Source organism: Hemiscyllium ocellatum, chromosome 43, assembly GCF_020745735.1.
Source record: "Hemiscyllium ocellatum isolate sHemOce1 chromosome 43, sHemOce1.pat.X.cur, whole genome shotgun sequence".
Taxonomy (NCBI): Eukaryota; Metazoa; Chordata; class Chondrichthyes; order Orectolobiformes; family Hemiscylliidae; genus Hemiscyllium; species Hemiscyllium ocellatum.
The window spans coordinates 32622728-32649581 of NC_083443.1; the positions used below are offsets into that span (position 1 = coordinate 32622728).

Consider the following 26854-nt stretch of genomic DNA (forward strand, 5'->3'; position numbering starts at 1 on the left):
TCAGTGAGCCTCTGGATGAAACACTGGTGGTGTAGCCTGCTTTCTGTTTGTGTTTGTGTTTGTGTTTGTGTTTGTGTTTGTGTTTCCTTGGATTGGTGATATCATTTCCTATGAATCTCAGCCCCTTTGGCATCATGGTAGCCGTAAACCCACCGATACACTGAAACAGCAGCGAATGAACTTGAAAGACCCTATATAGACAATAAGCAAAACTAATGTCATTTACAAAATACCTTGCAAGAACCGTAACACACACACACTACATTGGACAAACAGGCAAAAAATTAGCCACCAGGATACATGAACACCAACTAGCCACAAAATGACAAGACCCACTCTCACTAGTATCCTTACATATGGTTGAGGAAGGACACCACTTTGACTGGAACAACACATCCATCCTAGGACAAGCTAAACAGAGTCATGCACAAGAATTCCTAGAAACATGGCATTCCAACCTCAGCTCTGTCAACAAACACATTGAGTTGGATTCCATTTACCATCTCTGAGAAAAAGAAAAGAAATATCACCCCACAAAATGACATCACCAGCTCAAGAAAATCCAAGCACATAAATAGAAAGCAGGCTACACTACCAGTGCTATCACCACAGGAAATAACACCATCAACCCAAGGAAACCCAAACACACAAATAGAAAGTGAGCTACACCATCAGTGGTTCATCCAGATGCTCACTGAAGATGTTACCTTGTATGGTGATGAAATATCTGAAAATGAACCTTCCAGCTCAGCGAGGAAACTTACATCTAGACAATTTGAAGATTATTAGCTTTGCAAAGTTAGCAAATCAGACTGATGCAAAAAGCATTTGAAATGGTTTACTGCAAGTTAAACAGTAAACAGTATTAGTTCAATTTGTTTTTTGGTTGTTCCTAATGGATTTGTACTAATGCTTGCATAAACAAAACTGTAATGTAATAATTTTATGTAATTGATTGTTTTCTCTTAGGTCTTAAGAACGCTACTACTCACTCCTGTTGGTGCTCATCTAACAAATGAGTCAGTCTGTGAAATAATGCAGTCATGTTTCCGAATATGTTTTGAGATGAGACTTAGTGGTAAGTTTCTCTTGCCAGTTCCACCGTGATCTGTCCATGCCATTTTGATTTGATTTTTATTTGACTTATTATTGTCACGTACCACAATAAAATGAAAAGTGTTGTTTTGCATGCTATCCAGACAAGTCATGCCTTACATAAGCACTCCAGGGTGACAAAACAGAATACAAAATATAATGTTATAGCTGCAGAGCAGGTGCTGGGAAAGATCAGCTCTCAGACTGGTAAGAACAAAGAAGAAGCTGTTTTTGAATCTGTTGATATTTTCAAATTCTGTATCTTCTGCCCAATGGAAGAGGGTGGGAGGGAGTATAACCAGGTTGGAAGGGGTCTTTGATTATGTTATTTGCATGCGGCCTTATTTCTGACACAGGCAGATGATTAAGAATGATTGCACATAGTAACAGTCAATTTGAGTTATGCTTTTCATGTTAGCATATAAAGGACAAGGTTGAGTGTGAAAGATTTATGACTTCAATGTCTGGACAAATAATGATTGTCTTTCCATGAGTGAAATTCACAGCTGATGGTAACCTTTTTTAAACTTAGGTCTTGCAACTTAAATGAATTTTGCACGAACCTACGTTTTATGTTGTTTATTATTGATCTGCATTGCAGTACAGTGGAGAGTAAATTTAAGCCGGAAGGCTGATTTTTTTAACAACATCACCCATGAAATTGGTTCTATTTATTATAGATGTGAGTGCTTTCAACATGTTTTGTATTGTGTGTTTCTGTATTAACTTAGTAGAACAGGATGATATCTACAATTACTTGTAAATTTTAAATAGCAGGTGTTTCAATGGGTTCAAACCATTACTGGGATATCTTTTTCAGACGCCTAATTAACAAATTACCTTATAATTACAACCAGATTCTTTTTTTCTTGATGCTAATTGTACAAATAACTAAAATATTTTTTAATTTTTATATCTTTTTCCTAACTTTTTTGCCAATGGTAAGCTATTGCTTTTCTGAGCTGGAAATGTGTTGCTGGAAAAGCGCAGCAGGTCAGGCAGCATCCAAGAAGCAGGAGAATCGACGTTTCGGGCATGAGCCCTTCTTCAGGAATGAGGAGTGTGTGCCAAGCAGGCTAAAATAAAAGGTAGGGAGGAGGGACATGGGGGAGGGGCGATGGAAATGCAATAGGTGGAAGGAGGTGAGGTCAAGGTGAGGGTGATAGGCCGGAGTGGGGGTGGGGGCGGAGAGGCCAGGAAGAAGATTGCAGGTTAGGAGGGCGGTGCTGAGTTCGAGGGTAGGGACTGAGACAAGGTGGGGGAGGATAAATGAGGAAACTGGAGAAATCTGAGTTCATCCCTTGTGGTTGGAGGGTTCCTAGGCGGAAGATGAGGCGCTCTTTCTCCAGCCGTTGTGTTGCTATGGTCTGGCGATGGAGGAGTCCAAGGGCCTGCATGTCCTTGGTGAAGTGGGAGGGGGAGTTGAAGTGTTGGGCCACAGGGTGGTTGGGTTGGTTGGTCCGGGTGTCCAGAGGTGTTCTCTGAAACGTTCTGCAAGTAGGCGGCCCGTCTCCCCAATATAGAGGAGGCCACATCGGGTGCAGCGGATGCAGTAAATGATGTGTGTGGAGGTGCAGGTAAATTTGTGGCGGATATGGAAGGATCCCTTGGGGCCTTGGAGGGAAGTAAAGGGGGAGGTGTGGGCGCAAGTTTTGTATTTCTTGCGGTTGCAGGGGAAGGTGCCGGGAGTGGAGGTTGGATTGGTGGGGGGTGTGGACCTGACAAGGGAGGACCAGTTCTAATACCGAACAACCCAGATGGCCTCCTTCAAAGACCACAATTTCCCCCCGAGACGTGATCGACTTTACTCTCCACTTCATCTCCTCCACTTCCCGCTCCTCCGCCCTTGAGCCCCGCCCCTCCAATTGCCACCAGGACACAACCCCACTGGTCCTCACCTACCACCCCACCAACCTCCACATACGTCGTATCATCCGTCGTCATTTCAGCCATCTCCAAACGGACCCCACCACCAGGGAATATATTTCCCTTCCCTCCCCTCCCCTATCAGCGTTCCGAAAAGATCACTCCCTCCGTGACTCCCTTGTCAGGTCCACATCACCCACCAACCCACCCTCCACTCCCGGCACCTTCCCCTGCAACCGCAAGAAATACAAAACCTGCGCCCACACCTCCCCCTTACTTCCCTCCAAGGCCCCAAGGGATCCTTCCATATCCACCACAAATTCTCCTGCACCTCCACACGTATCATTTACTGCATCTGCCACACCCGATGTGGCCTCCTCTATATTGGGGGGATAGGCCGCCTACTTGCAGAACGTTTCAGAGAACACCTCTGGGACGGCTGGACCAACCGACCCAACCACCCTGTGTCCCCCTCCCACTCCACCAAGCACATGCAGGTCCTTGGACTCCTCCATCGCCAGACCACAGCAACACTACGGCTGGAGGAAGAGCGCCTCATCTTCCGCCTAGGAACCCTCCAACCACAAGGGATGAACTCTCAGATTTCTCCAGTTTCCTCATTTCCCCTCCCCCTACCTTGTCTCAGTCCCAACCCACGAGCTCAGCATCACCGTCCTAACCTGCAATCTTCTTCCTGATCTCTCTGCCCCCGCCCCCCCCACCCCCACTCCGGCCTATTACCCTCACCTTAACCTCTTTCCACCTATCGCATTTCCAATGCCCCTCCCCCAAGTCTCTCCTCCCTACCTTTTATCATAGCCTGCTTGGCACACACTCCTCATTCCTGAAGAAGGGCTCATGCCCGAAACGTCGATTCCCCTGCTCCTTGGATGCTGCCTGACCTGCTGCGCTTTTCCAGCAACACAGTTTCAGCTCTGATCTCCAGCATCTGCAGTCCTCACTTTCTCCTATTGCTTTGCTGATGCGGCTTACATAAATGTGAGGTGTACTTGCAGTATGACTGCTCTTTTCATGTTTAATCCACTCCATTCTTTTTTTTGCACAAGTAAGTAGCTTTTTACATTTTTCTGATTGCTTTATATAATGATCAGTGCACAAGGGTTATGGAGGAGCAAAACAAATGCAAGGAATAGAAGATAGGATCATGCTAGTCTTCTCTGCCATTTAGTACGATCATGTCTGGGAAGGCAATGGCCTAGTGTTATTTCCGCTAGACTGTTAATCCAGAGACCCAAGTAACGTTCTGGGGACCCGAGTTTAAATTCCACCACGGCAGATGGTGTCATTTGAACTCTGTAAAATCTACAATTAAGAATCTCATGATGACAGTGAATCTGTCGTCGATTATTGGAAGAACCCACCTGGGTCACTAATGTCCTTCAGGGAAGTAAACTGCCATCCTTACTTGGCCTGACCTACACGTGACTCCACACCGATAGCAATGTGATTGATTCTTAACTGCCCTCTGGGCAATTAGGGATGGGAAATAAATGCTGGCTCAACTAGCGTTGCCCAATCCCATGAATGAATGGAAAAAACCTTCTGTCTCAGTCCCTCTTTCTTGCCTATCCTCATCACTTGACTCGCTTAGTGCCCAAAAATCTATTGATCTCAGTTTTGAATATGTATTCCTAACAACCGAAGAACCATCATTTTTGAGATGGAAATTCCAAAAAGCATACAACCTTCTAAGGCTAGATGTCTTCCTTCCTCTTGATCCTAGAATGTTAAGTTCTGAAGAAATATTGTAAAATTCATGGCATTGGTGGAAAATATTTCTTTTCCAGGTGGTTTTAACGTATCAGTACAGTCTGATTCCACCGCAGGCCCATGATATGCATGGTGTAAATCACTATAACTGGCTTATGGTTGAACAAGTCGAGAAGGGGAAATGCCTGTTCACTTACTGTACTTAATGGAACAAATTCCTGTTGCATCCTGTTATGAATATTTATTTCTTGATATTTAGTTAACCTGCGTATTTACCATAACTATTTTGTTTGGGAAATGCATTGCTAATTGTGTGGTGAGAAAGGGTTGGTTGCATTCCATGCAAGTCATCAAAGGACTTTTGCAAAATTGCACTGACGCAATTTGCAGACTGAAGGATGCCTTTCTGATTTAACCCTTTGAGTCCTGACAAACCTTCGAGAAATCATTTTGAGTAAGGTATGCTTTAAGTGTTAAATGGTTCTGTACTTCTCACAATTTGCTTTTTAAATGTCATACTGTTAGAGATATATAGGTATTGTTTGCAGATATGTGATCAGAAATGTGTATTCTACTTTAAAAGCAGTGAAAGGGCATTTAGTGCACTGAAGGGATAAACAGACAGCTGCTCACACAATGGCTGGCAGTGCTCTAGTGCCATCTTCCTTCTGTTTGTGTCAGACAAATGCATCGAGTTTAATTTAAAATGGTTTAATAAGCTCAGCTTAATCCTTGGTAAACAAAACTAGGAGGGAGGTCTACTTGTTGGAGCCTCTTGATAATATCGCAATGCATAATGACACCTGTGTTATTTGTTTTTTCTCTCTGCAGAGTTATTGAGGAAATCTGCTGAGCACACACTGGTAGACATGGTGCAGCTGCTGTTCTCAAGGTAGACTATAGAGATTAACCTGTCACAGCTCTCCCTTGGGGCTAACTAAGTGCTACTAACTTCTTGTGCTTTGATACCTCAATAATAAAAAAAGGACTTGTCTCATTTAGCCCTGGCACTGCAGTTGTGTTTCTGGGCAGTGCAAATGTAAGAGGTTTATTTTGGATGAAAAGAGACTTTTTAAATTATACTTTGAACCAACAAAATTTTTTAACAGGTATGTCATTTGATATTGAGTTTGACTGCAGCTGTAACCTGCATGAAATCCTTGAGTTATTTGTTTATACCGTTAGGTTTGTCAAATATCTTTATTCTCTGGTTTAAGGTTATTCTATTTAAAAGAAAGTAAGTTTAATCATCTCTGTGTCCTCTTGCCTCATAGTTTGCACCACCATCATGTCTAGGCTTTCTGTTTCTTCATTACCATTTCACAAGTTGAGTTGACCTGCAATTAGAGTACTTCCAGATCTTTTGCTTATATGATTCTTGAGCAAACTATTAGATCATGTATTGTTCATGGAGAAATTTTCCTCTGTCTTGTTAATGGATATGTAAGCTATCTGTAATGGACATGTGCATGGGTGTTCTGTCTTTTCAAAGTAGCTGCCTGATTTATTCATCAAAGCACTGTAAAACTCTCAGCTTAACATTGATTTTCAGGGTCAGCTGTGGCAAGTCAGTTAATGGTGCTAATGCTAGAGTTCATTCTGCCACTCAAATTTTAAGCTTTTTATGTAATTTTTGATAGAATGATAAACTGTGATGTTGGACACCTGATTGGCTTACTGGGGTGTGGCTGAATGAGTTTGTGAGCAGGTAGATTTTGTATTGCTTATTTTGTGCTGGCAGGGTCATCTGATATAGCTCCTGCTCAATTGATCCTTATTTTTCTGAATCCCAAACAGATCTGTTATTTCCAAGGGATGCTTTTTTCCCCAAGTGAAGCACATTTTGTTTTATTGCAAGTAATATATTTGCAAGTGACCGTGTCACTTTTGTTTGGGGTTCAGGTTTAGCTCATTGTAATTGGTTATCTGTGATATTATTGCTATCCTTCTGTTCTGTACATGTGTCCTTCCTTCATTTCCTTCTTTCCAAAAGCGTGAATTTGATTTGCAAGATATCTTAGCAATGAGTGTGAGTGTTTTTTTTTAACCTTTGTGGAGGTAGTGGGAAAGCTAAATAATTGAGAGGATTGACCCTGGAGAAATGATCACCCCTTCTTGCCACTTTAGCAATTAAATGTTGGACATTTAATTAAGACCCTTACATAGATAATTATTGGGCTCAACTTATCACCAGTCCAATATGAGAAAAGAACTAGTTTTCAGAAGCCAGGGCAATCTGCTGGCTGAGTTTGGAGGGGATGTTCCATCCCCAGTAACTGGGGCTGGGATGGCAGGCATGGATGCCTGAAAGCCAATGCCTAAGCCCCTTCTCACTGTGACCCTGCAAGAAGTAAAAGAAATAGGCAGAGCTGCTTGCATTTGGATCCCTGATGACTTGGCCTCAGTTGATGGTCTTCAACACCCAGAAGGTGCAGGTGTCTGATTTCTGATGACTTCTGGTGATGTAGGACTCCACGGCCAAGAGGCTAACCAGTCTGCTCTTAACAAACTGATGGGAATTCTGAACCAGTGAATATTACTGGCGTTGGGGACAGCAAGTCACATCTGCTAACCATAATTCAGACTCGCAGCCATTGATTCTAACATTTCTATCCACAAATTGTTCTGGTAATTACACTTTATAAATCTTCTGTGATCATCATTATATTGATCTACTAATATTAAGGGAAAATTGACCCAGACATTTGATATGGCCGAGCTAATAGTGGTGTCTGTAGACCAGTAATTCTGAACATTTTCAGTTTGCATGCTTTTTAAGTAGTTTTTATTTGTTTTTAAATCTATTTGACCGTAATATATTTTATGTCCTGTTTCTTGGTTAACAGCTGACTGGAATCTCTCTTCCTTCTTTCTTATACTCCTCCTTTTCATTTTCCTTTCGATTTTTCAAGGCAGTGGGGCCTTTTTCTAATTTAACTAAGTACTAGCTCTTTGGATTTGCCTTTTTAGATGACTCTAAAGCTATCCAACTGGAAACTGGTAGATAGTCATTTTGGGCATGTTTTATACTCCACCTAAGAGGAGGTTATTGGTAGAGTAGTTCTATAGCAAGCCATATAGATAATAATCGAGCTCAGTTGCAGCATGCAACAGTTATAGATCAGGTACATATATAGAAACTGCCTTACTTGTGGTTGAGGCCAGGTTAAAAGGGCGTAAAGTCAAAAGAGTCACTGACTGAACAAGTTAGGAATTCGGGAGAAATTTCTTCATACAGTGAACGATAGAGGGGCAGAACTTGCCGTCATGTGAAATGATGAAATGAATGCTTTTGATGCACCTAAGAAGTTCCTAAGAACGTGCATCAGGATGAAGGGAGTAAAGGATGCAGAAGTAGGTTGAGAAGAGGTAATTAAAGTAAGCAAAGTTTTCTGTGAAGTATAAACAATGCAGAATAGTCAGGTTCAGTGGCTAGTTTCTGTCCTGTCAGTTTTATGTCAATTCTATCTGTGTTCTTTTCTGAAATTTTCACTAACTTGATCTTTTGTAATTGACAAAGACATGAAAGTTCTTTTTCAGGTTTCTGAAATTGTGACATCTCAGTAAGTTTCTTCAGCGTTGTCCTATCTGTGTTTATTGGATTCTATGCTTTCACTATGATTGTTTGCTTTATTTGTTTCCCCTCTGTTCTCACATCAAATTCTGAATCTGTTTTTTTATTGCTTCTCTGGTTCACATTTGTGATCTAATTTTCAAACAGTCTATTTAATGTGCACTACCCACAGTTTTAACTTCACTAGGACTTTCCAGATGTCATTGAGCTTTTCAGGAATGCAATTTGAATGAAAATCATCTTCAGTTTCAAATGCAATTTTGCCATCTGTTAAAATTTGGTGATTTATTTTAAGTATTAGAGATTTTTGTATTGATATGTAGATGTGACTTCTGCCTTCTATGATGCAGTTACATCAGCGTTTCTCCTTGTATTTAATATTGGAGATTATTCTGACACTTTGGACACGAGAAGGGGTATAATTAATAAGTATGACATATTAGTTAATATATAACTTATGCAAAATCTTTGAATCATCTTTCAATATATTACTATGTTAAAGACCAGAGGAATCTGTAAAAGAAAAAGCAGAGTTGTCTCTCTAATGTGGGTATGGTTTTTAATATTACTAAATCTTGCAGTACACTTATTGGCTTTTCTGTAATGAGTTCCGCTCAGTAAAATGTTGGGGACATGAAGGATGTATTCATTTTGTATTCACATGATTGCTCTTGGTAGTACTATTCCATGCACATTGCTGATGAAGAGAGCTTATGGGAGGAACAGATGTTGTGGAATTAGGAGAATCACAGTACAAGTGCGAAAATACAAGATTAAATTGTATGGTGGGATTTAGAACATCAGATCTATTTATTCTCTAGCTCAGTTTGTGAAGCAGCTTGTTAGATAATACACTGATGTCTGCTGTTTTTGACCACCCACCTAATGCCTGATCTATTAAGTGTTGAGTTCTGTTATAATGAAGCAGTGCAATTAACACAAATTGCAGTCACTTAATGGCTGTGGAGGATAGGTACTCTTAAAGGAGTATGTAGGTACTGCAACCAGAATAAAATTCAAGAGTCCTATAGTGTTTAACACACACTTATTTATTTGGTAGCCATGCATTGAATTTGTGAACTGTAACAACTCAAGTGTTTTAAGACTGTATCAGAGGTATAGTTAAAAAAGTTGTACGATTTGGACAAGTATCCCTTAACAAATAAGAATGGGTTTGAGTAGTTTGCAGATCATATTTTAGCTGCAATTTGTTTTGCCTTGTCTTCCATTTCACTATTCTGAATTGTCATATTTTCTGCTGTGCTGTGAACCCTGTTTTCTGACAGTTAGCTGGGTAAGCAGGCGGTGATTCCTCTAGATTCCACCAGTGCCCCTCTTGAGTCAGAACTGATTTAGATGACAGTTGTTTAAGTAAATGCATTGCCCAGTTTATCATCACTGGCCTATGAGGAAATTGGCTAAATGATCCTCCTCTCAGCTGAAAGTACATTTTATGCAGAACAGATGAGAAATCCCGGTGACTTCATAGTGCTGTCCTAATGGGTTACATTCTGGTTAATGATTCCTAATCTTTTAGCGGGTTTGAAGGTGGTATAAGTAGATGTTTAACCTTATCCCTATTTTAATTAAAAAATTTATATTCAATTTTATAACCACACATGGTAAACAGAGACAACAATATAATAGTTAAATAATGGAGGTGCGAGAGTATCGTATTCTTAGAATCTCTGTAGTGTGGAAACAGGCCATTCGGTCCACTAAGTCCTCACCAATCCTTTGAAGAGGTTATTCTGTAACTTGTGATCAATGAGGACTTAAAACAAATAGAAACCTGCAATTGATAGTATCATCATTAAATATTTAAAAGCATTATTGATATTTTTGTATGTCTTTGTTTCAAACATTTGAGGGTGGAAATGCGTGTGAAATGGAATATTCTTAAAGCAAGTTTCATAATGTTAATAGTTCTTCTTGAGTTTGCGATGATCATGACAAAGTTATTAATTATTAAATAACCTCTGATTTTCTATGGACTCAGTTAATTAAAGATGCTCAATGTGTGTATCACTTGAAAGCTCAAGTTCTTGACTAGACAAGAACTAGTAAGGATTACAAGAATAGGAGTAGGCTATTTTTTTTTTTGCTTGGTCCTGATAAAGTTCTGTCTAAAAAGGCATCAACATTGATGAAGAAACTGGAGGTTCTTTAGGAACAATGTGAAAAAGACTAAGGAATAAAGCATTCAATATAAGGAGTAAGGTGTTGTAGAGAAGGTGGATGTTGGCAGTCTGTATTGCACATCATTAATTGTTTTGGACAACATTCCAATGAATGAGTTTAAAATTAAAAGGCAGGAAAGCCAATTTTACAAGTAGAAGCTAATTTGAAAATTAATAAAATAACAAAAACTAGACAAGTGGAGTGGGCTTTTATGATGGATACTTCAGATTCGGTGTTGAATTCTGTTAACAAGCCAAAATTGTTTTCACAGTGAATATGTTGTCAATCATTATTTAAATAATGGTAGTGAGCTTGTGAACAAGACACAATTCTTTGAAGAGGGAATATAAAGTTATTGAAGAATTACATAACATTATACTTTAAAACTTTAAATGTTTACTCTTATTCTCACTGAACTCAGTGCTACCATTCTGCTGCAGTTCTTTCTGACTTCCTGTCACATGGTTCACACCTTGCTTGCTGCTGTTAGGTGGTTGGTTAAGAAAATGGTTAATAAAGCCATAGATATATTATGGTTCATAAGTAGACGTACGTGTGACATTAATCAGGAAGTTATGCTAACTGATTTAACCTCTCGTAGAGTAGTATATTATTTAGAAAGGGAGTGAGGGCTTGAGAAGGTAGAGAAGAGATTGACTGGAATAACCCCATTGAGGGGTTGCAATTATTTCGAAGGACTGGAGAAGCATCTTGTTCTCCACACACTGGAGAAGATAAAGCAGAGAATAGTGGAAATGTTTAAAATTTTGTGTAGATAGATCGAGAAGATATCTAATTGAATTGGAAGGTTGATGACCAAAGGACATGGATTTAGAGTGATGTATGAATGAATCAAATATGACATGAGGAAAACTCTTGAAGACAATGAGAGGTTAGGATCTCAAATGCATCAAAGTTTGCTAGATGCAGATTCAGTAGTAGTTTTCGAAAAGACATTGGGTAAATTTGGTAAATATTGCACAGAAATGTATGGATAAAAGAGCATGGTGTGGAGCTCAGTAAATTGCTCTTCAAAATGACTGTTGCAAACTCTACTGTATTAAACTGGGATTCTATGCATTATATGTGTTTGACGTGTATATTGTAGAAGAAGGGGTTGCTTAGATTGGTTGAATGGCTGTTTTGCAATGCAGAGTACTGTCAACTGTGTATGTTCAATTCCCGTACAGGCTAAGGTTACAATGAAGGATTCTCTTCTCAACCCTTGCCCTTGAGGCATCGTGACCTAGAGGCTAAACCATCACTAGTCAATTCTTTGTGATGAGACACTAAGCCTATGGTCTTCTGGGACTGGGATGATTTTATCTTACTGTAAGGTACTTTTTTTTGTGGACTACAAACTGAAATGGAAATTGAACTGAAATTCTACGAGAGCTTTCCAAATTGAAAGTAAAGTGCTACATATTTTTGAGTTGTGTAGTACGTGATTTTTGAAGCAGTGGAAGTCAGTGGTGAATTTGAAACTGAGTGTCACAGAGAGACTTTCAAAGTAAGGAAATATTGCCTTTTGGTTAAACTGCAGAATGTTAAACACGTAAATGGCCAGCACCAGAGAGAGAAGAATCCATCTGTTTATTAGATTAGATTAGATTAGATTACTTACAGTGTGGAAACAGGCCTTTCGGCCCAACAAGTCCACACCGACCCGCCGAAGCGCAACCCACCCATACCCCTACATTTACCCCTTACCTAACACTATGGGCAATTTAGCATGGCCAATTCACCTGACCCGCACATCTTTGGACTGTGGGAGGAAACCGGAGCACCTGGAGGAAACCCACGCAGACACGGGGAGAACGTGCAAACTCCACACAGTCAGTCGCCTGAGGCGGGAATTGAACCCGGCTTTATCGCTCTGTGGTGTGGGAAAATACAGAAAACGAAAGTTTAAAAAAGTCCTAACAAGACCTAGGTTCACCTGATCACCTATCAAATTGACAGACAGTTGCTCTGCAGACAGCAGTGTGTCAGTGTGGAAAATCAACAGAAAGGGGAGAGAATTTAACGGATACTTGAAATTTGGATTTGTTAATCTTTCGGAGTTTTGTTTTCTCTCTTTTATTTTCACACATTCTTTGTCTTGTCTTTTTTAATTGTGAATGTGTTTATGAAGGGGTATGGTTTATGTTGCATAAAGGTAGATTTGAAATCCTTTCTCTGTCTTTTATTATAGTTGAAGATGTTTATTAAATAGCTACTGTTCTGTTAGTGACAAAATTTTGTGTGAATGACTTTAGTCTGAGGTAGCAGCCTATCAAGTAAATTGGTGTTCTCATTAGGATGGCATATATTTTGGGGCAGCCTATGAAACACAGGGGCACTATTATTAGCACATTCTTCCAGTTAACTGTAACAATGTATATGTCAAAAAAGACTTTGTGTTTCAGAAACTGCCTCTAATTCTCTTTGTTATTTTCTCATAGTTATTAACTATTTTCATAGGTTATCTCAGTTTAAAGAAGAAGCCAAGAGTTTTGTGGGAACCAGCATGAAAAAGGTAGTAAAATTCATAATGTTTTTGTTTATTCAATAGAGTCCATGATGACTTTTGGCTCAAATAGAGTTATTCTGTCCTGTATTGATGTTTTACTTGTTCGAAGGCGTTAATTTCTTTCTTTGACTAGATGTGCTTGGCATTGGTTCTTTACTGTATCTCAGACTCCAGAGTTTTGAATAATAACATTTGAAAGTGTGCTATGATGGTAAGTCACTAGTTGACAGGAAATTAAGAATTGGGAGTTCATTGGAATTTTCCCAACACAAAACCTGCCATACCCCTTTTTTATTGCTAAAACGCAAGCACTGTAGCCTTGACAATTATCTTGGCTGTCCCATACCATCAGGTGCTCTCCATGAGAACTGGTGCAAGTGCTACATGGATAACCAATCTCCTCTGTTCAGATGCAGGCAGTTTCTTTGTTGCGACAACAAATGTCATTGTCTACCAATTGATAACTGATGCCAGTGCTGTGATGATATATAATTTGTCTTGTTTAAAAATTGAAGAAAAAGCAAGTGATTATGAACCAAATCTGAAAAAACATACAAAAGACACAACATTGCCCAACCTTTAGCTAATTATGGTTTGTCATTTTTGACTCTTCTAATGTAGATGAGTGGATACGACAAAAGATGGTTCAAAGCTTGTCTTAGTGTATGAAATTACAACACTGCCTTCCTGACAATTGAATCTTAGATCCTGCATTTACAGTTAAATTATCCAACTTTTTCGGAGGTGCCAGCATTGCTTAATTGTAATTCTTTCCAGAGTTCACCAAGAACTCCACTAATTTGAAAGAGTAGATCAAAATGTCGACCAATTCACCCTTCTCTCTCTTAAGCGGTCTTATGTTTTTGTGTCATTTTGTTTTTTTTTCACTTTCCTACTTTCCCCTGCCCATACTACCAAATCTCTCTATCATTCTGAGTACAGTTATGTTTTGTGCAATTCTTGAGGAGATTTGTGATTCGGAAGTCAAGTTTACTTTTCCATTTGCAATGTTGATTCTCACCAAAATCTGAAGCAAGATCTATTGACCCAACTTTAAAGAACTGACTGACATCAGCCATTGAGAGGATTTAAATTTCTTTTCGTGCTTGTATTACTGTGGTGCAATGAGGTAAATCCCACAGTTCCACCCTGTTCAATCCTGATCTGAAACTCCTGCTCCAAATCTTTCCTGCAGTGTGTTGAGTCTTTTAACTAATCTCTGCCACCATGGCTAAAACTCCCAGTCCAGCCCATTATCACTTTGACGCTGAAGAATTCTAATGCTTGCCTTGCTGACTTCCACATTTAACTTTGAGTATCATTTTCTTTTTAATTTGTTTATGAGACACTTGCTGTGGCAATTCCAATACTTATTGGTTATTCCTGAGTACTCCTGAGAAAGTGATGGTGACCTGCCTATTTGAACCACTATAGTCATTGTGGTATTGCTAAACTCTTAGTATTGTTGGGTAGGGAGTACCAGAATTTTGACCCAGAAACAGAGAAGGGGTTGATATATGACTTGACTCAGGTCTTGCAGATGGTGGTGTTCATATGTGCTTGGTTCCTGTGCACCTGCTGCCCTTGTTCATCAGGGTGGTAGAGATCATGGATTTGGAAGAATTTTATTTGTGGTGAATTACTGACATAATATTTGCAGACGGCACACTTTCTGGCCATTGATGTATGTTTACGGTGGTCCAATGAAGTGAGCTGCTTTGTCCCAGGTGGTGTCAAGTTTTGTAGTTTGTGTTGATATCGCACCCATCATTACAAGGCTGTACTGGTTTCCTACTCACTATCAAACAGATTTTCACATTCTTTCTTTCGCTTTCAGTTTCTCTCCATAGCTTTATGCTGTCACATCTGTGTATTTTCCTTCATCTATTGATCCTTGCTTGCATCATCATTCCTCCACTACTGCTTATTGCCAAGTGCATCATTAATGAGTATTCTTTCAGCTGCAGTATCAGTGACCTCTATCTTCTCACAAACCTATTAAAATTCTGCCTCTTCAGCCGCAGTCATTTTTACTTAAGGTTTTGGTTCCCTACATGTTATCCCATTTGTTTTCATCCTTATAAGGCACTGAATTTTTTTTCATCATGTAGAACATAGAACATAGAACATTACAGAGCAGTACAGGCCTTTCGGCCCTCGATGTTGCGCCAACCTGTCATACCAATCTGAAGCCTATCTAATCTACACTATTCCATGTACATCCATATGCTTGTCCAATGATGACTTAAATGTACTTAAAGTTGGTCAATCTACTACCATTGCAGGCAAAGCATTCCATATCCTTACTAATCTTCGTAAAGAAGCTACCTCTGACATCTGTCCTATATCTATCACCCCTCAATTTAAAGCTATGCCCCGTCATGCTCGCCATCACCATACTTGGAAAAAGGCTCTCCCTGTCCATCCTATCTAACCCTCTGATAGAAATATACATTGTACTGCCACCATTAGTGGTACAGAATTTATAACATTGATAAGTTCTGATATTGGTTATAAAACTGTGGCAAAAATTTGGAGGCTTAATAATATCTTCCTGTTCAGGACAATGAAATACTTCAATTTGAGCATTCTGAAAATGGTTAAATGTCTTTGGAGCATGTGTAAAACAGTCTGTAGTTCTTGTATCCAAACTGAGCTAAAATTGAATAAGAATGCATTGCTAGAGTTGGCGATCAAGCTGTATCGTTACATATAATCAGTAATTGAGCTTGCAGCTAAGATGTCAGTTAGTGGCTTGTCTTGTTCAAGAGCAGATAAACGCTAATTCCAAAAATATATAAAGGTGATGTTTAATGTGGCCCTACATGTCCTTGTTATTATATTTTTAAATATGGTGCATGGTTTGTGTCAAGTATTGTATGATGTGATGCTTGTGCTTTGGAAGCTTCTCTTTCATGTGAAGTTAGACTGAATGAATAGCCTAAGGCATGAATTTCTGTCTTAAATTCTCACAATTGTGCATTATAATGCACATCTTAATTATTGGTTTTCACATTTTTAATTAAATAACAACATCTATTGTTAGCGTTGAAATGAGAAATGTTTTTTAAATCCCGTATATCACAATTCATTTTGCATCTTGTATACTTTTATTTACTATTTACTGGCAACTGCAATTTTTTCCTCCGAGGCTTACACTATCTTATGGAAAAACAAACGAGTGCAGGTAAGAATGTTAGACTGATGCAAAATGTGTCAGTGCATGGGAGATGACCAGATGTTTTGTGATGGTTCGAGGCTTTAATTGCTGGTGGGGGAGAAGAGTGCTGAATGATTGTAACTTTATTCACAAAGCTCACATTCTTACAGTGCAGATTAACAGCTGTAGCCAATGAAATAGTTAGAAATCCAAGCAAGAAATTTAAGTGAGAATCTGATCAGAAATGTATGGAGAAAGGTTATTAACAAATACAGAGGTTCATTGCTTCTTTGAAGAAGCAGAGTTAATTTATTTGGTAACTTTCTGCATTGTCAATCTTCCTTGCATAACCAAGTACTAAATTATAAGAATTGTTTGCAGACACGTGGGATATGTTGTTGCTCAGGAGCTCAGTTTTATGTGCTAATCATTAATTTCCTTTAAAACTTGATAGTGAGAGTTCATGTTTCATTAGATATTAGGTTAAATGTTCTGAGAGATGTCTTGTGAATTTGACTGAAAATAATATTTTTGAAAAACATGTTTTCTTTCATACCAGAATTGTATGAATTGCACAGAGGGAGTGCAAACTTGAGGCAAATACTGCCTTTATTGCAAGCGCCACTTAGATGTTATGACAATATTTCATCATGTTTACAGTTTGAAGATTTTGATAATTCTCTTCATAGTAAGAGGTTTAATAATTTATTGTTCAGGAGTAGCAGTAACTTGGTTTGGAGTCTTTATGTTAATATTTGTATTGAACTAGGTCAGAGGTTACCTATTCTTTGGCAAGTAACTCATCACTGATTCCCCAAAGACTTTCCATTATCCACAAGACATAAAGCAGAAGTGTGATGTGTACTCTACTCGCTTGGAGGAGTGTAGCTCCAGCAGTGCTTAAGGATCAAAATCAACCAGGATAAAGCAGTTTGTTTGACAGATGATTCACCTTCTTAAACATTCACTCATCCTCTCCATCACTGATGCATAGTGGCAGTGCAAGAAGCACTTACTAATGCAATTCAGCAAGGCACTTTCAACATTGTCTTCTAAACCCTATGGTCTCTACCATGTAAAACCCAAGGGTAGCAGGCATATAGGGCCACAGGCACCTTCAGGTTTATTTCTAAGACATGGATCATCATGTCTCAGAACTGATTATGGCTTTGCCATTGTCATTGTATCAGAAACCTACAGCATTGTGTATGTGTACCTACACTGTGGACTGAAGTAATTGAAGAAGACAGCTCACCATCACCATCGTGCATCATGAAGGATGAGTGATAGAGTATAGCTAGTGATGCCCACATCCTGTGAATACATTTTAAAAACTATTTGTGACTGATCTACTAATGTTGTAAGCAGACAACTAAAATTGAAGCTAATATAGGGCATTGTGATCACTGCATTCTGGTGGGAATGATTGAAATTCACTGGCGGAAGATATAGACTGAGAATAACGTAAACTGAAGCTGAGTGAATTAACTCTGTTAACGCATTCTTAGAAATCGCACTAATGTGGTAGCTTGAAAACACAAGTTAACTAATTATATCCTTCAGTTTACTGACACATTTATTTTAATTTCTAAATCTGTATCAAACCGTTTAAACTGCAGTGAGATACTTAAAAAGATAAGTTGTTCCAGTTAACTACTTGGAGTTCAGCTGAAATTTGGATTAAAATGCTTAAACACAACTAAAAATACTGAAAAACTGAAAAAGCTTTCATCAGAGTTAAAAGTTCTGAACCTGAAGCTCATCAATTTCCAATATTTGTTTCAGTTTACCAACTTCTAATTCAACTCCCACAGCTACCTAGACTACACCACCTCCCACCCTGCCCTCTGTAAAAACACCATCCCATATTCCCAATTCCTTCGTCTCCACTGCATCTGCTCCCAGGAGGACCAGTTCCAATACCGAGCAAACAAGATGGTCTCCTCCTTCAAAGACCGCAATTTCCCCCCAGACGTGCTTGACGATGCTCTCCACTGCATCTCCACTTCTCGCTCTTCCGCCCTTGAGCCCCGCCCCTCCAATCACCACCAGGACAGAACCCCACTGGTTCTCACCTACCACCCCACCAACCTCCATATACATTACATCATCCGTCGTCATTTCCGCCACCTCTAAACGGACCCCACCACCAGGGATATATTTCCCTCCCCTCCCCTATCAGCATTCCGAAAAGATCACTCCCTCTGTGACTCCATTGTCAGGTCCACACCCCCACCAACCCAACCTCCACTCCTGGCACCTTCCCCTGCATCTGCAAGAAATGGAAAACTTGCGCCCACACCTCCCCCCTTACTTCCCTCCAAGGCCCCAAGGGATCCTTCCATATCCACACAAATTCACCTGCACTTCCATACACATCATTTACTGCATCCGCTGCACCCAATGCGGCCTCCTCTATATTGGGAAGATAGGCCGCCTACTTGCGGAACGTTTCAGAGAATTCCTCTGGAGGGGCTGGACCAACCAACTCAACCACTCCGTGGCCCAACACTTCAACTCCCCCTCCCACTCCACCAAGGACATGCAGGTCCTTGGACTCCTCCATCGCCAGACCATAGCAACACGATGGTTGGAGGAAGAGCGTCCCATCTTCCGCCTAGGAACCCTCCAACCATAAGGGATGAATTCAGATTTCTCCAGTTTCCTCATTTCCCCTCCCCCCACCTTGTCTCAGACCCAACCCTCGAACTCAGCACCACCTTCCTCAGCACCTACCTTTTATCTTAGCCTGCTTGGCACACTCTCCTCATTCCTGAAGAAGAGCTCATGCCCTGAAATGCTGATTCTCCTGCTCCTTGAACGCTGCCTGACCTGCTGCGCTTTTCCAGCAACACATTTTCAGCTCTGATCTCCAGCATCTGCAGTCCTCACTTTCTCCTACTGAATCTATTAACACGTTTATGCATAATTAATCATTTTGGATAGTCAGTGTAGTTCATTGTAACACAATGTAACACAAGTGAGACTTAGTATTAATCTGTATTTCCTAACATCTGTGTTTTTGTGCTGGGTACAAGTTGAATGAACTTGGAACTAGGTTACATAAAAGACCTGACCTCAAATGCTTCCCGTGTATACTTTGTGCGAAGACTTTTATTGAATGATTGTGCTGTGGTAAACAGCATATTTATTTACATTGCAATTAGAATGTGGTTTTTTTGAACCACTCAACTTGGGTAGATTTTTGTGCCTAAAATGCACAAAATGCAAAGGCTGAATAAGATCTTACGAGATAAGGAATGTCTTGCCCTCAATTTGGAAAGTATTAATTATAAGTTTTTTAAAAAAAAGTATTATTTCAAGGTTATGCTCTGATGCTGATGTTCAGTTTATAATCATAAACCAACTGGGATCTATGCTTAACTGCAACCATGTCTTAGTACTTTTGACCAATTATTATTTTCTGGTGACTTTCCAAAAAATCTTATATTTTCTCATTTAATTGTCTCATGGGCATGTAATGGTTTTCAGAGCATTTCATTCTGAGAAATTGTTGTCATTTTAAAATAAATGTGAAAAAAAATCTTATCATGAAGTTGATTGCATATTGTGAAATGAGCATCACCCACTGCAAATGAAAAACTGAAGGAGGAAATATCTAAGCGATTAAAATTCTGTCCTGTATCTATGTCTTAGGATTTCAAAGCAATGCTCATATCATAATGTATTATAATTTAACTTTCAGCTTAAAATGAGAGCAGGAGGAATGAGTGATTCGTCAAAGTGGAAAAAGCAGAAGAAATCCCCACGACCATCCCGTCATGCAAGCAAGCTTCCCCTCACATCAGAGCAGCCATCTGTTCCAGGCCAGGTTTTGTACAGTTCAGTAGGTTCTGTACCTCAGCATTTAAACAGTCATCCAGGTATGGTTTAACTTTTTGCCCTTTGCTCTTTGAGGAAACCATGAAATCAGCTCTTTTTGTGAAAGGTCCTGAAGAATTTGCTTTATTGAAAAATCAATTGTCTCTCTTGAATAGCACTTTGATTGAATTATACAATGTACAAACCAAATCTGTAATCATTTCTAAATTAAAATCATACAACGCCAGGTTATAGTCCAACAGGTTTATTTGGAAGCGCTAGCCTTTGGAGCGCCGCTCCTCCTTCAGTCCAAAAGCTAGTGCTTCTAAATAAACCTGTTGGACTATAACCTCGTGTTGCGTGGTTTTTAACTTTGTCCATCCTAATGCAACACTGGCACCTCCAAGTCTTTTCATATGTAATCAGTGAGTTCTTTATTTAAAAAAAAAACTTTCATAAAATATCGAGGAAATCATCATCTGGTTAAGATAAGGAAACTTTTACCAAGGAGTGTCTAAGTTTTCTTCAGTGTTGATTTGGTTGACTTGAAAAAAGAGCGAGTGGCAGGGCAGTAGTCAATTTTACATTAGTGTTCACATTCCCTTTGAGGTATTGGTTTTACTCAGCTATAAAGTTATAGTGCTGAGAATTAGACTCCAGATATACTATGCAATCTTTGCAAAATAACTTGGGATATGGGAACTTGAAGTGATGAATTGTTTGTATTTGACCATTATTACAATGGTATTGAGTCTCACGAGTTGAAGAAATTAATGCATAATTAAACATTTTAAGTTTGTGACTTATGGACCTGTGTAAGATGTACTTGTTGTGTTTAAAGGTGAAGCACCCTTCCTAGAACATTCCGTTGTACCGGCGAGCAGTGCAAGTTCGACTTCAACTGTTATTTCTGAAAATCCATCAACTGTCTCAAGCCCTACCACAGACAGTGGCATGGAGCTTTCCTCAAAGACAACATCAAAAGAAGATCTTACAGACCTTGATCAGGTCAATTCTACAAGTATCACACCAGTAAATACCCCTTCCACTGAGCCTGGTGAAGAGAAAATGTTAGAACTGCAAATCCAGCAAGAATCGCAGGTAAATGCAACGATTGATGGAAGTTTTTAATAATTACTTACTTTACACCCTTTTCATTTGCTATCGTCATGAATCTCTGGTCAGAATTTCAGTGTGCAAAATGAAACAAACGGCACAAAGGTAGGTAGCAAAAGACGTTGTGAAGACGACGTAAGGAAGCTACAAACATTACAGATAGTTGAGTGGACAAAATGTGGTGAATGCCACAAAATATGAGAAAATGTGAAACTGTCCATTTTGGCAGAAAGAATAAAAAAAAGTATATTATCTAACCACTACCCTCTGTCTAATTTCAGCCAGCCAATTTCTGATCCAAACTGCTAAATTGCCAAAATCCCATGCCTCTGTATTTTGTGCAGTAGTCTGCCATGAGGAACCTTATCAAACGCACTACTGAAATCCGTATACATCATATTAACCGCTTTCCCCTCATCCACCTGTTTGGTCACCTTCTCAAAGAACTCAATAAGGTTTGTGAGGCACGACCCACCCCTCCCAAAACCATATTGCAATCCCTAATCAACTTATTCCTATTGAGATGATTATACATCCTATCTCTTAAATCTTTTCCAACATTTTACCCACAACTGAAGTAAGGCTCACTGGTCTATAATTACCAGGTTGTCTCTACTCCCTTTCTTCAACAAGGGAACAATGTTCTCTTTCCTCCAGTGTTCTGGTACTATTCCTGTAGACAATGATGACATAAAGATCAAAGCCAAAGGCTCAGCAATCTCTGCCCTGGATTCCCAGAGAATCCTAGGATAAATCCCATCTGGTCTAGCGTACTTATCTATTTTCATACTTTCCAGAATATCTAACACCACCTCCTTGTGAACCTCAATCCCACCTTGTCTAGTAGCCTGCTTCTCAGAATTGTCCTTGACAACATTGTCTTTTTCCAGTCTAATGCTGACGAAAAATATTCATTTAGCACTTCCCTGCTGTCCTCTGACTCCACGCACAAATACCTGGCTCTTGGGGGTAGGTGAAGCATTGTCTTATGATAGATCAGGCAGACTAGCCTTGTACCTGCTGGAGTTTAATAGCATTCAGATAATTTTATTGACACACACAGGTCCTGAGAAATCTCTTTTGGGGTAAATGTAGAACTATCAGTCAAAAAAAAATTTAAAATTCAGGACTCGCCATTTGAAAGAAATGAAGCTGAATTTTTTCTGCAAAGGCTGAGGTACACATGTTCTTGTTAACCTCTTGTTCCTTGGTTATCAGGAGGGTGGAGTGGGGGAGCTGCCTCAAAGGGCTGAATGGCCTACTTTTGCTCCTTGTTTGTATGTTTGGACATGTTTTAGCATTGTACTGTGCTACAAACACTTGCAGAGCAAAATTTGTTTTCCTTGACTATCTAAACAACAAATAACATTTCAATCGATATTGTTTCGCACGCATATTTTCAGTAACAGCTAGAAAGAAAGAACTTACATTTAGTGCTTTATACATTATCCCAAGCAGCGACTTGCTTTTAAAATATTGGCAACATAGCTGGAGCATGCTTCCATGAACAAAAATGTGAGAAGTAACCAGATTATCCTCTGAGTGATATTGGTTGAGAGAGGAATGCTATCCTTGGCATGAGAGAATGTCCTTTCTCTGTTTGGAATAATGTGATTGGACCTTGTAGATTAGATTAGACTTAGTGTGGAAACAGGCCCTTCGGCCCAACAAGTCCACACCGACCCGCCGAAGCGAAACCCACCCATACCCCTACATTACCCCTTACCTAACACTACGGGCAATTTTAGCATGGCCAATTCACCTGACCCGCACATCTTTGGACTGTGGGAGGAAACCGGAGCACCCGGAGGAAACCCACGCAGACACGGGGAGAACGTGCAAACTCCACACAGTCAGTCGCCTGAGTCGGGAATTGAACCCGGGTCTTCAGGCGCTGTGAGGCAGCAGTGCTAACCACTGTGCCAATGCACATAAACATGCAAAAAGGGCTGTGTAGAAAATTATGTCCTGAAGACTGAGCCACAGGCTGAGCAATAGCTCAAAAATACTGCACTAGAGTACCAGCCTAGATTCTAGTCACTGCAGTGGGCTTGATCCAAAAATCTTCTGTCTGGGGTTGAAATATTACTCGTCAAGGCTGAGGGAAGATACAAATTTGATGCATAATAATTGGAACACTATTGCTGTTCATTGTCCCAAGTGGACCAACATTTGGAAGTTGTTCCACCAATTAGATGATTGCATATTTTATCATGCATATGGACTGGTGTAAGAAATAACAGCCAGAAGGTCATCTAATTGGTAGTAAAATTTCAAAAATCTCATGTAATGGTTTATTTCTTTTACTTGTGTTTCTTGGTTTGTTTTTGATAAAGATCTGTACATTACCATCTATTCACCAAGTTTGTTCCCCTTCATTGAGTGAGGTCAAGTCTGCACTTCCTGGTTGTAGAGTTTGATTGTTGTAGACAGTTTTTTTTCCTTCAGTTTATCTTCAACTCTCTTGTGTCAAGGCCTTCTACATCAACAGTATCTAAAGAGGCTTTAAAAACCATTGGGTTATCTATGATTGTGACAATAAGTCATGCATGTTGGTGAACTTTCTTTTTCTCAAGTAGGCAGTTAACCCTGGACCGTATCAAAAGTTTGTATAATGCTCAAAGATACAATGTAAAGAATCTAATTGGACCATCTAGATGAACTAACATGAAAGCTTGCTATTTTCCTAGAAGAGTGGAAGAGTGGAATGTTTTATGCCTAAGGAAGAGAAGGCTCAATCAATGTCAGTGGAATCTATTCCAGAAGTATTTGAAGATCGTGATTCCCTTGCAGAAATGTCCGATACTGCTTCAATCCATGAAGTACATGATATGGACTATGTTAATCCTCATGGAGTTAGGTTTACACAGTCAACTCAAAAGGAAGGTTTGTAATAGTGATCACATATCCTGATGTTAAATATAGTATGCAATATGCTGATAAAATAGGTGCTATGAATTTTAATAAAAATCAAATTTGCATCTTTATATATTTTACAATCCACTAGTATGATAAATGCTATTTGGCTTGGTTGACTTAGTTTCAGGTTTAGTTATGCAAATTTTACATAACTTTGATGTTCAACCTGTTTTTGTTGATACTAAATTGAACATGCAGACTAAAGTATTGCATTCTGATACATCTGTTAGAGCTAATTCCTGAATCCTTGATGTAACTTAAAAGTACAAAGCAAGACAAGTAAAACTGAAAATATTATTTTCTGAAGTTATTTAGCTTACCTTTAAAAATTGAAATGAGAAAAGTCTCCACTCTATGCTAATTTGTAAATTACTGTATTTAATATTTCATGCGGTGACTTAAAACTTGCCCTGCTTGGAAAATTTTCTTCTTAAGTTTTGAGTGTGTGTCTTCTTCCTGAATTTTATTCCACCTGTGTTTTGTTTTTTCCTGGGTTTTATCTAACACTTCTTTCTCTTCAGTTCTTGTCCATCTCTCTGAATTGACCCAATAAACATTTTACTTCCAATTTTCTTTATCGTGCCACTCAGCGGTTTGCTTAAAATTAGAAACTTGAATTAAACTGTTCTGTTACACTGAGGCACTTTGTCTCAGCAAAACTCAGACTATGAAGCACTTTGAGCAATTCAGAAGAACTTAAAGTATATTGCCATGGATGAGTTGGAAGAGGAGAAAACAATTAAACTAAAATTAAAATATTAAAACATCAGGTATGGATAATCTGTGCTCATGTTTATTCAGTGAAGCTGTGGATTTCGTAGCAAAGTTGCTCGATTTGTTAGTAAAATACCCAAAGAAGACAGAATAGTACAAAAGAACCACGAAATGTTACTTTTACATAAAAAAAGGGACCAAACCAGAGAACAATCAATGTAAGGTTAATGTAGTTACAATTATACTGAAAGAAGTGGTAGAAAAACATCTGGAGACAGAAAATCCAGTTTTTAAAACAGGCTCTATGCTTTGTGGAAAGTAAGTTGCACAGAACTAACTTGATAACATTCTTTGAAAATGTATCAGAAACATTAGACAATTAAACATAAGACAATGGAAAACAAAAACAGAATGCAAGAAGTTATGGTCAAGGGTATTTATTATTCAGATGGGTGGAAGATAGAACTCCAATACTGGGGACCACTTACTCATAATTGCATTTGTACTTGGGATTAAGTTACTCAATATTAAAGTTCTCAGATTATATTAAACCAGTGTGTAATGTTGAGAAAAAATGTGACATAATATAAGACGACACTGGAACTCTTGGAGAAAAGTGATGTTATGTGGAAAAGTAATTTGATCGTTGACTAATGAATCTAACCTACACATCCCTGAACATTATGGGCAATTTAGTACGGTCAATTCACCTTGCCTGTTTGGACTGTGGGAGGAAACCGGAGCACCCGGAGGAAACCCACATAAACACTGGGAGATTGTGCAAACTCCACACAGACAGTCGCTTGAGGTTGGAAACCAACCTGGGTCCTTGGCATGTGGGGTAGCAGTGCTAACCACTGAGCTACCATGCTAAATTGCCCTTACTGTTCAGGGATGTGTAAGTTAGGTGCATTAGTCAGGGGTAAATATAGGATGAGGGAATGGGTCTGGGTGTCTGCTCTTCAGAGGGTCGGTGTGGACTTGTTTCCACGCTGTAGGGATTCTATGATACGCATAGGCTGCAACATGCAAGCGCAAAGAATCTTATTTGCACCTGTGTCAGCAAATACAGTATTTTGCAAAACACTTTTTTAATCCTATGATGGCACATATAAATTTGTGATGACATATTAGCTTGGAATTGTGCGCACGTACAGTTGCGGATGTCAGCAGACTCTGTGCCTTTGTAAAATTAAAGGTGTGGGAGAATACAAACCAGGGAACATATGTATGCAGTAGTTGTGAATAAATTCACCACACAAACAAGGAGAAATTTACGCATCCAGAATAGTTAAAAATATGAGATACAGATGACAGAAAATGGATGTGACAATTGACTTTAAAACTTTCAGAAAGGAACTAAACAGTTTTACTGAAATAGGTTGTACTCATCTACTCTGAGGAGACTCATAATGTATAAGCACCAGCACAGGGCATTTTGCACAAATTGCCTGTTTGTTGTTATCTAATGCAGCCTGTGCAGACATGTTATGAAACACCTCCAGAGAGGTTGGGACTTGAACCCAGTCCTTGTTGCCCAGAGTTTTGAACGCTAACACCTGCACCACAAGACTCTTAATAGCCTTTCTTATACGCTCTATATTCTACGTAATTTGAACTAACACGAGAGTGCATCTCTTTCAGGTGCAGCTCTGGTTCCATATGGTTTACCTTGCATACGAGAGCTATTTCGGTTCCTTATCTCTCTCACCAATCCACATGACCGTCACAACTCTGATGTGATGATTCATATGGGTTTACAGTTACTTACTATAGCACTGGAATCAACCCACATCGCCAACTATACTTCTTTGCTTGGTCTGGTTAAAGATGAGCTCTGTCGACACCTGTTTCAGGTAAGCATTTGATAATTCATTGGATTTTTTAGACTGGTGAATTTGTAATGAGGGTGTACCACAACTGTGTTTCCTAAACTGTTTTTCAGCTGTTAACTGTGGAGCGTCTTAATTTGTATGCCACTTCTCTCCGGCTGTGCTTCCTTTTATTTGAAAGCATGAGGGAACATCTTAAATTTCAACTTGAGGTAAGTGAAATTTAATGATGAAACTGAGTCTAATCCGAGTGGTCTTTGCTTCATATGTACATTGACCAGCCTTTGTGGTAGCTGACCATGATGATCATCCTCATCCTAGTTTAGTCTTGG

At 39.3% G+C, this 26854-nt stretch overlaps 1 protein-coding gene across 7 annotated transcripts in view; it reads left to right on the plus strand.

The window, feature by feature from the left end:
* gbf1 (golgi brefeldin A resistant guanine nucleotide exchange factor 1) overlaps positions 1–26854 on the plus strand; it is a 256975-nt gene that overhangs the window by 162365 nt on the left and 67756 nt on the right. For 6 of the 7 annotated variants that reach the window (XM_060854381.1, XM_060854380.1, XM_060854384.1 and 3 more), the window contains 8 exons: positions 970–1078; positions 5524–5584; positions 12911–12965; positions 19826–20003; positions 20783–21042; positions 23748–23943; positions 26335–26546; positions 26636–26734. In XM_060854381.1, coding sequence (XP_060710364.1) covers positions 970–1078; positions 5524–5584; positions 12911–12965; positions 19826–20003; positions 20783–21042; positions 23748–23943; positions 26335–26546; positions 26636–26734 — 1170 coding nt within the window. The remainder of the gene's footprint in view (positions 1–969; positions 1079–5523; positions 5585–12910; positions 12966–19825; positions 20004–20782; positions 21043–23747; positions 23944–26334; positions 26547–26635; positions 26735–26854) is intronic. The other variant, XM_060854383.1, reaches the window with a different exon arrangement.